The sequence below is a fragment of the Brassica napus genome, chromosome A3 (assembly GCF_020379485.1).
Source record: "Brassica napus cultivar Da-Ae chromosome A3, Da-Ae, whole genome shotgun sequence".
NCBI classification, from domain to species: domain Eukaryota; kingdom Viridiplantae; phylum Streptophyta; class Magnoliopsida; order Brassicales; family Brassicaceae; genus Brassica; species Brassica napus.
In genome coordinates, this window is record NC_063436.1 from 5,212,252 (window position 1) to 5,224,478 (window position 12,227).

Below are 12,227 nucleotides of genomic sequence, written 5' to 3' on the forward strand. Positions count from 1 at the left end.
CTATGTCATCAACTCCTCTGACTCCCACTGCTGCTTCTCTGACCTCTGTGTCCCCTACCGTGGCAGCTCTTCCACAAGCTTCCTCAGATCTGAGATTCAGCTCCTCCTTTCCCTGCCGTCGCTCCATCCATCCTCCTTCGCCGGCGACCCGCTTCACCTCATGCCAGAGCATAGACCTCAACTCACGAGCTCTCCCCTTTTAGATCCGGAAAGGCTTGAGTCAAAATCCTCTCTTCTTGATGCTCTGTTCAAGGTTCCCGAGACCACTACTCCAGATCCGGATTATCACTGTCGTCTAAGCCCGAGCTCCATCCCGACAGGGCCTTCTCTCGACGGCCCTCCTTGTCTCTCCGGCGAGTCATGTGCTTCACTTCCGGTCTGTCTCGCCGGTAGACCGGATGACTCTGGTGAGCTTAATGTTTCAACGTATGACGCACGCTGCTTCTCCGTCGACAAAACTCCTTTCGACTCCGGTAAAAACCAATATGGATCTGTTGACTACGGGTCTCCTCCGACGCAAGCCACCACCACCACTCCCCACATAGTCGTGATGCTCTTTACTCTCCGGTTGGAGATGGTTTCTACTATCTCCGATGAATCTTTTGCGTCCGGTCCGCGACTGTTACCTGGTCCCATCAAGCCCTTTGTTCGCCTCCAACCTCGATGTCGCACCTCCTTCAACACCGCCGAGACTCTACAGGGCTCCAACCATCTTTTGGACTTTGGTTTGTTCGCAGAATCTTCCGTTGAGAAGTTTTCGTTCAAAGTGACGACCCCTCCAAAGATTGGTTTCAGATTTGATATGTTTCTAGTCAACTGCCGCAGCGTCTCAGTTATCTATTGTGTAAGAGTGTGGATTCGCCTGATTTTCTCGCTACTATGTCACTGCTGCGTTTCCATCACATTACGCCGTCTCAAGCATCGACGGTTCTTCACAGAGGTGACTTCTCACCCCTTTCCTCACTTCCGATACTATTGTGCAAGAGTGTGGATGCGCCAGATCTTCACGCTACTATGTCTCCGCTGCGCCTCTATCACAATACGCCGTCTCAAGCATCGACGGTTCTTCACAGATTCGGTTCTACAATCCCCTTCCTTTTCCCTCATCGCAAGAGCTACCGTGCAAGAGTGTGGTTTCGCTAGTTCTGATTGCTACAATAACATCGCTGCGTCTCCATTACATTATGCCGTCTCAAGCATCGACGGTTCTTCACAGTGCGACCCTTTCCTCGGAGCTGCAATCGTCTACGGAGGTTCTCAGACTTCTTGTTATCAAAACCCGGTGGTTGGGTTCTTCAACGTCGATTTCGACTTTTTTGCGTTCTTTCGAATGCAGGCTTTAGGATTACAAGTGAAGCTTCTCTATGGGTCTCTTCTCTCCTTAGCCACATCTATCCTTCGCTATGTTTTAATTGTTTCCGTTTATCTGTTTACCGTCGAGGATCACTCCGGTTGTAATCGACTTAGCCCATGGGGCGTTTAGTTTAATATAAGCATTTGGTGTTCAAAAAAAAAAAAAACTATATTCAATATATATGTGAAAAGAGTTCATACCACTGTACATGCTTGCACTCCACATATCAATTCAACAGTATTAAGATGATATAACTATGATACATACATGTTGATAGAGTGATTTGAAATAATAAGTTTGTGTTCTGAAAATATTTATTATTCATTCATAAACATACATATGTAAGATGCATACTTTTCTTTTATTGTCAACAGGTTACAGGGTTCAGACATTTTATAGTTGAAGAGTTGAGCTACGTTATATAAGTTTTAAAGATAATATAAAAGGTATAGGAAAATAGAGAATATCACTTTACATTATCAAGTTGTATGATATAAAACCTCCAAGTCTTATCAGGTTTTATATTATAAAGCATAAATAGAGAATATCTCTTTAGATTATCAAGGAGAGATAGTTAAGCACATAGTATTAATGAAGTTCCTTTCAATATCACCGATGTAAGTGTCGGTAGCCACTATGTCTTGAGGAAGCTAGCTGCACAATCTGTAATTTACCACTAGTAGAAACAGAGAAACAATGTCTTGCACAACCGCATTGTCTTGCCTCCAGATTCTATCCACCGGCTTATAGACAAAGAGGTGCGCAATACTATCACTGCAGACGAGAGAGGAAGCCCTTCCTAAGTCTCACGTCCAAGTGGATGCGTTGATCAACCTATTATCACTATGTTTTTTATTCTTTTTTTGCCATGGTGTAACATGCTCTAGATTCTACTTTCTGTAAATCTCTTTTCATATCTATGATATTTAACTTTTAGCAAAAAAAAAAAGAGTTGGTAGCCTCTCTGTAGCGAAGGTCAATGATATGATCACATACCAATTTGTCTATTATGTGGAGATGAAAAAAAGGAGGTAGTTTCCTCGATGGTGCCGTCTCCCATTCTATTATATCCACACATGATAAATCATTGTTTGGAACGTTAGTTGAGTATAAACCGAGTCAGGGACACAGAACTCAGTTGTGGTTGATGATCCTAATTTTGTCTGACCAAATATTAAGGTATATCCAGTTACAAGAAAAACAAAAAAATATTAAGGTATATTGAATGCTAAAATATTGTTTTAATAAGCACTCATCAATTACTCAATGAAATCACTTTCAGAAATTGTAAAATAAAAATGAAAAACTATATGATGAATGTTAGTGAATAATATAAACATGTAAAATCACCATTCCAAAGTGTGATTATATGTGCCAAATAACAATTCCTGTATCGTTATTGGTAGGTCCATGACCTAGAATCTCAACTTAGAAATTTAATCGAGAGAGACAAAGAATTTCGCGATGGACCACGTAAAAGACAACACAGTTAAGAAAAGAGAACTGTATCTTATGGTGCAAGTCACTATGCAAGCTTCAATCGTTGTAAACTTTCAAATCGTTAGTGGATAAAATTATAAACAACAAAATTCATGTTCTTATATATATATATATATATATATATATATATATATATATATATCTGTATATATTCTTAACCATAGAGGAGGATACTATGCATAATGTAATCTCAGTTCATCATTTTATTGCGCTCTTATCCGAATCTCCATGTCACTTTCTTTTAGCGTCTTATCCTACCTTGATTACATATCCATCCACTAAGAGTTAACATATCCTTAAACAATCGAAAATAGCGACAGATTAGTGATATGAATTGTTTGGCTATGAAACAATGCTAAACTATAATGGTTTTGGACCTTTTGTGTACATTTTCCAACGGGTCTATTTTGTTTTCGATTCGGTTTGGTTTGGAAATTGATTATTTCATTTTTTTTATTTTATAGTGAAAAATATATCCAAATCATGCCAAAACTCAAACCGAACTAATTAAATTTTGAATCAAATTAATTGAAATTAACCCACTTTTTTTAACGCTGATATATTATGATCTTACAATTATGATATGAGAAAGATTACATAGACGATTCGACAACCGACAATACTACATGTCTTATGAAGACATACGCCTAACTGCATCACATGAACCGTCTTATGAAGATCCACGCCATACCAGATTTACTTGCACCATGTTGAAGATCCCTTGTAAGTCTTTCTTACGTAGTCTGCATAATTGTTTAATAAATTGCTCTCTCCGGAACTTTAAACATGGATTTCCTGTAATCTGCAAATAAATTGCATAATCTAGGATTTAAACCACAGACCTGAGTGTAGAAACCTTTAAACTTTAACCATTAGGCTACGGTGCTTCCACAAATTAACCCACTTAAATTTTGTATAATCATTTGTAGTTTTCCTAAAAGCCACGCCATGTATTGTATATAGTAACTAAAACAGATTTAGAAAGTTACTGAATCTACATTAGTTGGAATTGGAACTATATCAATGATTATAATATCAACCTTCAAAAATGTAGCTTTGGGAATTCTTTTGTGCAGGACAAAATGCTGCCAAAGAAGCATTAAAAAAAGGCCTGAAGCACATAGGCAAAATTTAGAACCTAAGAAGAAGAATAAACATGTGATTTACATATAGTATTAAGGAAAACAAGTGACCATAAAATTCAAGATTCATGCAATAAAATAGTCAAAAAGATGTTGCAAGTTTTCCTGCATATGATAAGTTTAACTGAATAGATGATTAAATGGGATTATCAAAGAAAGTAAGGAGAATAAAAAGAAGAGGACATGGCTGATAAAAAGACCAGAAGAGAACACAATCAAAGTGTATATGCATTTCTGTTAACATTGTTAAACAAAAGTGGCAGACAAAAGAGTGAAACAAAGTTGACTATTCGAATCTCCAAGCGTGAACATGAAACTGATGTCTTGTCAGTTGTCATTTATTCCATACGCTGAAGATGTTATTGGTTTACATATTGATTAATTTAGAAATTCAGGTAGTATTTATAAATTCAAATAAAATATGCAGGTTTTTAAATTTTTTCGGATTAGTATTTACAAATTTGGAAGTTTATCCTCGGATTTGATTCTTTGTATTTTTTAACAAAAAAATCCAAAAAAATCCAAAAAAATTCATTCAAATCCATTATAAAATCAAAGTTATTAGTAAATCCATGTGATTGAATAACATTTGATTTGATATAACATTTATGAATCACTAAACCAATAACACATGATCTTAATATAAATTTGAAAATCATAAAACCAATAACACTACATTTAGTTGGATTTTCAAATCCATTAAAATACAACAACCAATAACCATTGTTTTGTTTCTTTTTGTTGTTGTTATGAGCAGAGGCGGTCTTGGACGGAAGCGAGAGAAGCGGGTGCTTCCGGCCGTGACTAAAGTATTAAATATACCGGCCACATATGGACATAAATGATTTAATAGCTTAGATGGTAATGCTATGTATTTATGTCAAGGAGGTGGGGAGTTCGAACAACCCTATTGACATTGTTTAAATTTTTTTTATTCTTGTAAAGGGTGAATATAAATAGGCCAGATTTTTTCAGATTTGCTTCTAGCCCTATAATTGTTAGGACCGGCTCTGGTTATGAGAGGTTAAAATCGTTAGCTTTTAATATTTTGAATTAGTCATTAACAATATACTGTATGTGAATGTCGTATTGTAAATCATAGTAGAAAGTAAAGGGCCGTACGTATCCAGCAAAGCAAAACAGAAACAATTATCTCAAGTCGTGTCATTTTCTTACACCTTTTTCAATTACTTTATACAACGGTATCATGTACAGTATGCTACACGCACAACAGTGGTATAAATCCTCAAATTTACGTTTTTTGAAAAAAAAACATTAATAGCTGAGTTTTAAAAAAATACACAATTTTGGTTTTTTTAAGCGTCTTTGAATCTCTTGTTAAGGATGGGGTTCCTTAGTGATAATGGGCTTTTTAGTTAACAAACGGCTCACGATCTCTTGCCTTCACTAAAAACATTTTTGCAACAAATAAAAATACAAACGCCTCATTTCTAGGCGTTGAATCAATTAAAATCGGTAAGAGTTCCATGCAGGGGGCTTAAGCAAATAAATGTATGAATGATTTGTAACGAGTAACCATTAGATTAATGAAGCTTTAAAAATGAGAAAGCAAAAAAGGAAAAAAAATATGTTATAAACTATATAATATGCTCGAAAACATACTTTTTTTTTTTTGAAAACATACTTGCACTTTGTTTTTTTACAAATTTTGATTTTTCACTCGCTATATCATATTGATACTCGTTTTAAAACCTTCGTTTTACCGGTTTCAGTTCATCACATATTAAAAGTACAGCATAATATTTTTACCAGTTTCGTTATATTCTTCTGTTGTTTTAAAATCTAAGCTGTACGAAGACATTTTCAAGTTTTATTCGTTACCTAGAGCAAGGGCATCATATCCTTAGACAGTCAGACTTACACCGATCATATTTTGCGACCATATCATATCCTCTTATCTTGATTTTACAATTGAGTCTTCGTCCGTCGGCCTACTTTATTCGGATGGATCATGGATATGACCTAGTTGGGCTTAATTTGAATATTGGTCTTTATGGGAAAATGGCTATGTTGACCTTCCTTTTGGGCCCACAAAAGTTCCAATTACATCGTTGACTAGAGAATATAAAGTTCCCATATAGTTTTGGTCGTTTTGACTTTTTTTGGTTAATTATGTTATTACAAATTATGAAAAATATTACATAGAAAATATTACGGCCAATAATTCTAGTTGCCTTACGAGGATTCATACCTGACTGCATCACCCTGAGTAGTCCTATGAAATTCATTCTTGACAATATTCCTTATACCATACTGAAAATCTTTTGTAAGCATTTTCTCTAACTTCTGCATAATTCGTCGTTTTGACTTTGTAAATTAAGTCTAGGCATCCTCAAATACTTACGCATATAATTTGGAATTTCATATGAAAAATATTTCTAAAAGCGTTAAAAAAAAGTATTATGTGAAAATTTGAGGTGATTCATAAAAGATCTAAGCAAGTAGAGAGAGAAAAAGGCAACGCAGTACAATGAGATCTCTAAAAAGTCAACTCGTTAATTAACTTTACAGAGAGGAAGTGGCAAGATGAGACTGTTGCGGGTCACGAAGTTCGAAGCCGACCACGTTCTTAGTTTTATTTTACCAAATTTATATTTGACTCCAATCACCAAACTTTCCATTTTGCAAAGCTATATGATTAAATTTTAAAATATTTATATTAACAACGTTAGGCTTAGATCCACCGCTTTTTCTCATATAGTGTTTTCAAGTTGATCTAATTTGACTTATATTTGTTGAAAGATTGTAGGCAATAAATATGATCATTCCCATCAGAATGATTTAGTTATTAAAAACAATTAATTGGTATTTGATTATTAACACCAATAAATTCAAATTTGATTATAAAAAACAATTAACGATAGTAATTCATTTAAACTATAAGTTACCATAATAATTAAAATTAAAAATTATATTAAAAATTGGAATTACATCTTCAAGTTTTTGAAAGAAAAAAAAACTAAATAAATGGTCACTCTAAAAATATATGGATCTATAAAACTCAAACATTTAGTCACTTCGCAAATAGCAATATCTTCATAATTAAAAATGGAAGTTAATAGTAATTCATAAACTAGACATAACTATGGTGAAACTATTGAACTCTGAAAACTCCAATATTTTTTTTGATAAAGCATTCATAAATCACGGCAAAAAAACTCCAATATCATATTATGGTTAATGGTTATGGAGTATATATATTGTATTCTGATATAGAAATCTTTTCATCTATTTTATTTATTGACTATTGAACAACTATCTTAGGCTGAATGCACTTTAAGTACCTAAACAAAAAGGACTATTCACGAGTAAATCAGAATCTAGTATCATATTAATATTGTATAAAAAATAAATAAAATAGAAAATCGCATGTTAAATGGCGTGAAATACTGAAGCACAGCACTTGCTTCGTTTACAAACTCTGCTTTGAACCTCACGTTCCTTAAGCTTCTCAAAAGTTCTTTTAACTTCTCCTCTAAGGTAAAACAGTTTCTGCTTTTATTTAGTTTCTTCTTATTCCTCTGCTTCAACATCTCTACGTCTATACTGAAGAAAGAAGATGAAATATTCTCCAAGATCGGACGGCAGAAAATTCATTATCCCTTCTTTCTTCTTTATCGTAGCTCTCTGTGTATTAGCTTTCATCAACGAAGTTAGATTCGACAGTTTGTTGAGCTTCGGACGATGTGCTTTGTCGAATGTTCCGAGGAACAGCAGTTCATTGGAGGCACCGTTGTTGTCTTCTTCAGATGAAGATGAGATTAGGATACTTATTGGGATTCTTACACTTCCCGATCAGTACCAACGTAGGCATTTTCTCCGGATGATCTACGGCACGCAGGATGTTCCCGCCGGCGTTAAGATCGACGTGAAGTTTGTGTTCTGTAACTTGACTAAAGAAGACCAGAAAGTGCTTGTCGCTTTGGAGATCATGCGTTATGATGACATCATTATACTCAATTGCAACGAGAATATGAATAAAGGTAATTGGTTTATCTCGGTTTATAGCCAATTTCGGTTCGATTTGGGTTGAATTTGATTTATTTAGTTCGCTTTGTTATTTTCCCAATTCAAGCAACTGTTATTTTTGTTAGGTTTTGGTTTGGTATATACAGGCTTGGTTTTGATTTGGTATACCATTTTAGAATTTTTTTTTTTTGAAAAAACATTTTAGATTATAGTTCAATTCAGTTTAACATGGTTTCAATTTTTGTTTTGTAAAAAAGTCGTTTATTTAGAGAATTTGCAAGCGCATTTAGGCTATAATTTTCTATATATTTAATTTTTTTCAGTTTAGCAAAAAAAAAGAAGAAGTTTGTTTCACTTTACATTACGATTTGTTACTATATAAACACACAAAATTACAGTTGAATTTATTCAATCTCTTTCGGTTCAGTTTTCAGTTCGATTTGGACTAGCTTAACCGATTGGAATAGTTGTAACACTTTTTAATTAATTTAATTCTTCTATTTACAGGCAAGACCTACACATACTTCTCAAGCTTACCAGACTTATTCAACGAAACTGATACACCAAACCCACCATACCACTACGTAATGAAAGCCGACGATGACACGTACATAAGACAAGAAAGCCTCGTAGCATCTTTAAGACCATTACCTCGTGAAGATCTCTACTACGGCTATGTCATTCCATGTCCAAGCATGGACCCGTTCGTACATTACATGTCAGGAATGGGCTACTTAGTCTCGTGGGACATCGCAGTTTGGCTCAAAGAATCTGAAATTCCCAAGAAACATTTAGAAGGTCCTGAAGACAAAGTGTTTGGCGACTGGATTCGAGAAGGAAGACGAGGGAAGAACCGGTTTAATGCTAAATGGTCCATGTATAATTTCCCCGAGCCTCCTACTAGATGCACACATGAGCTTTGGCCTGATACTATTGCGGTTCATTTGTTGAAGAACCAAGAGAAGTGGATACGGACATTGAACTATTTCAATGTTACGAGCAATCTTAAGCCTTCTAAATTATACCACATACCGTAGATAGATACATCTGATTTATTATAATTTATACTTAAATTTCTTTTTAATTGGTTTTGTGATCGTTAATGTCTTTTAAAATTTAAATAATCATTTGTCTAACTAAGGATTTCAGATATGTTCAGTAGTCTTAGAATACGTGTGGGCGTTTTCATGGTGGCCCAATAAATACAATGTTCAACATCAATATATATTATCTTATAATCAGCTTAACTATTAAATTACTTTTTAATGCTAATTTATTATACACCAAAATATAGACAATTTTACATCCAATAGCTCTATAAAATAATTTTATCCACACCAAACTAAACTGAACCATTTGATAAAAAATTATATCTGACGGTTTTGTTTGCACAACGTTAGAAATTTTATTATTCTTCACTAATCTGCTTACTGAAATTATAAAACAAAACCGGGTTAACAAGGGAAGCTCCATTTGTTTGCAAACCGATTTCAAGGGTAGTATCGTAATTTTGAACAGCTGACGAAGCGAGTCGGCTTGGGCCATCAAAATGGGCCTCACGAGCTGGACACAGCTTTGCCTGTGACAGAACCTACACTACATCACAGACGAATTAGCAAAAAGGCTTTTCTCAAACAAGAAAAAAAAAGCGTGCGAGCTCGTGGCGTGACCTAACTAACCTCAACGCCAGGTGACATTATCATTGCTCACGGCGAGAACGTTGGCCTCCTCGTCTCGTCTCCCTTTGAGTTTCTCGAGGCCCTTTTTACTACTTACTGTCTTCTTCTTCAAAAGCCGCCGTCGCCTGATTCCACCATCATCGAGGGCGACGGAGCAGCTAGGGTTTATCAATCGACCGTGAACCGTTTCGTCGATCTTCCGATTTGGTAAGGAATCTAGATAACGAGCTAACGTTCTTTGTTGATTCATGTGGCCTTCGTGAGATTGGCTTTTGATCGATTCGATTAGATTCTCTCGATCTGTTTACTTCCATAGATAGTTTCGGTAAACCTGAGGAGAACGTATTGTGTGATTACACTCATAGCTTGTTGTGATTCTCTGTGATATTGTATCTACATTGATTTGATTCGTTATAGTTTATAAACGTAGTTGAAACTGATTTGTTTCCTCTGTGGATTGTAGTTACATGTGTATACGCATGGTTCTTGTGGCAATGTAGAATTGCTTTCTGTTGCAGCCTCTTTTGTTGAGGCTGCTATAAGATAGCTTTAACTTTTAGGTTTTTGAAGATTCTGATTGGTTGATTAGCTCAGAGAAGTGTTGGAGCTTGGATTATATCATTTTGTGAATCGTTGCATAGTGGTGGCATGCCTTTGATTATTTGTTGCTTGTGAAATTGTCAGTGCTTCTTTTCTACATTAGAAGATGGGAAGCAGTCCAGCTCCGTTTCCGGATATTGGCAGGAAAGCCAAAGGTAAGTTTGGCAGATCGTGGACATTGCTCTCTCTCTGTGTTTGTGGTTCCCTTTACTGACTATTTGATAATTTGCAGATCTTCTGAACAAGGATTACATTTTCGACCAGAAGTTTACTCTGACGATGCTGAGTGCTACTGGAACGGTATGTTGAATTCTTTAATAGGTTAAAATCCATTTTATAGAAAACATAATTTTTGCTTATATGACCTGTCAAAGATTATCATGCCTTCGATATAGAATACGTGCTGCTACATGTGTTTTGGGGGGGGGATCAAAATTAGAGATTTAACATGGGGGTACTTAAGAATAGCTGCCTTGCACGCCTTTGATTCGTAAGAAGTTGATAGCTAGTATATCCAGTTAATGTACATACTCTGGTTTTCAAAAACATGGACTTTGATGTATCGTAAATGGGAGAACAATTGTTTTAGTTTAGGTGTCATCTAATTAGGATTGTTCTGGTGACACTCCCTTCTTCAAACCAAAGTACGTAATTTACTTTGAGCCTATGTTTATATACCGTAATGAAATATTCTCTTCAACAGGAATTCGTGGCGACAGGTTTGCAGAAGGATGATTTATTTTTTGGCGACATAAGCACACTATATAAAGGTCAAAACACCATTGTTGATCTGAAAATCGACAGCCACTCAAGTGTAAGTAATTATCTGTAGTGATACATGCTTTCTGATCTTGTGCACCTTAACTCTCCTTAACCATATTACGTAACATCTTTATGCAGGTGTCGACGAAAGTAACTGTCAAAAATCTCATGCCATCTGCCAAAGCTGTTATCAGCTTCAAAATACCTGATCACAAGTCTGGCAAGGTCAGTGCATCATAACCCATATAAAAAACGACTACTCTAGTCTCAGTCAGTTTCTGCACTCTTTAGTCTTAACATGTGTATCTGTTATAATTCAGCTGGATGTGCAATACGTTCATCCCCATGCGACGCTCAATTCCAGCATTGGCCTCAATCCAACTCCTCTGCTTGATCTGTCAGCAACTATCGGAAGCCAGACTGTTAGCCTCGGTGGCGAAGTTGGTTTCGACACAGCTTCCTCTTCACTAACCAAGTACAACGCCGGAATTAGTTTCAACAAGCCAGACTTCTCTGCTGCTCTCATGCTGTAAGTAAACAACAAACACTATGCTCCTCCATTTTCCAATCTGCTTTCAGTTTTTAACTGAAAAGAGTGATATAACTTCTAGGGAGGATAAAGGGGAGAGTCTAAGAGCTACTTACGTACACACGGTGAATCCAACCACATCCGTTGGCGCAGAACTGATCCGTCGCTTCACAAATCATGCCAACAGTTTCACCATCGGAAGCTCATACTCCGTGGATCCTTTTACAACGGTGAAGACAAGACTCTCTAACAATGGGAAAGCAGGGATGGTGGTACAAAGGGAATGGAGACCCAAGTCTCTCATAACTCTCTCAGCTGAGTATGACTCAAAGGCTGTGAACTCTTCACCGAAGGTTGGTCTTGCTCTCGCTCTCAAACCATAAAAGAAACAAGTGCTCTCTCAGTTTGGAATACATTTTTTTTCACCATGCCCAAAGGAATGTATTTTGGGTTATTAAATCACTTTTGCATTAATATTTTGTTTTCTTTAATCTCATTGTGTGATGTGAAAAAGGGAGTGATAAAACCCCATTTTTGGAAAAGAAAGTTGTTTTTGTTTCTTTAGACTTATGTTTCAAGTTGATCAGATACAAATAGTCCATCAGGATGGGCTGATATTTGCAGGCTAATATTATCAAGCAATAAAACATTTGGTTTAAGACTATTTCTGC

The 12,227-nt window shown here is 35.9% G+C and overlaps 2 protein-coding genes across 2 annotated transcripts; both read left to right on the forward strand.

Moving 5' to 3' along the window:
* The first annotated feature begins 6,857 nt into the window (after positions 1–6,857).
* LOC106443293 (hydroxyproline O-galactosyltransferase GALT3) lies at positions 6,858–9,129 on the forward strand. The gene is made up of 2 exons (XM_013884867.3): positions 6,858–8,000; positions 8,494–9,129. The coding sequence occupies exons 1-2, from the start codon at positions 7,577–7,579 to the stop codon at positions 9,021–9,023; spliced, it is 954 nt and encodes a 317-aa protein (XP_013740321.1). The 5' UTR covers positions 6,858–7,576; the 3' UTR covers positions 9,024–9,129.
* Positions 9,130–9,640: 511 nt separating this feature from the next.
* On the forward strand, positions 9,641–12,220 carry LOC106436656 (mitochondrial outer membrane protein porin 4). The gene is made up of 7 exons (XM_013877615.3): positions 9,641–9,872; positions 10,350–10,420; positions 10,498–10,565; positions 10,969–11,079; positions 11,166–11,252; positions 11,348–11,556; positions 11,639–12,220. Exons 2-7 carry the CDS (start codon positions 10,372–10,374, stop codon positions 11,937–11,939), a joined length of 825 nt encoding a protein of 274 aa, XP_013733069.1. The 5' UTR covers positions 9,641–9,872; positions 10,350–10,371; the 3' UTR covers positions 11,940–12,220.
* Positions 12,221–12,227: the final 7 nt, after the last annotated feature.

Excerpts from the sequence above, each read along its gene's own strand:
- LOC106443293 (XM_013884867.3), top strand. The coding sequence starts at position 7,577 with ATGAAATATTCTCCAAGATCGGACGGCAGAAAATTCATTATCCCTTCT. Across the intron at positions 8,001-8,493 it reads CAACGAGAATATGAATAAAG|GCAAGACCTACACATACTTC; the intron begins GTAATTGGTTTA and ends TTCTATTTACAG.
- LOC106436656 (XM_013877615.3), top strand. The coding sequence starts at position 10,372 with ATGGGAAGCAGTCCAGCTCCGTTTCCGGATATTGGCAGGAAAGCCAAA. Across the intron at positions 10,421-10,497 it reads TATTGGCAGGAAAGCCAAAG|ATCTTCTGAACAAGGATTAC; the intron begins GTAAGTTTGGCA and ends GATAATTTGCAG. Across the intron at positions 11,253-11,347 it reads CTGATCACAAGTCTGGCAAG|CTGGATGTGCAATACGTTCA; the intron begins GTCAGTGCATCA and ends GTTATAATTCAG.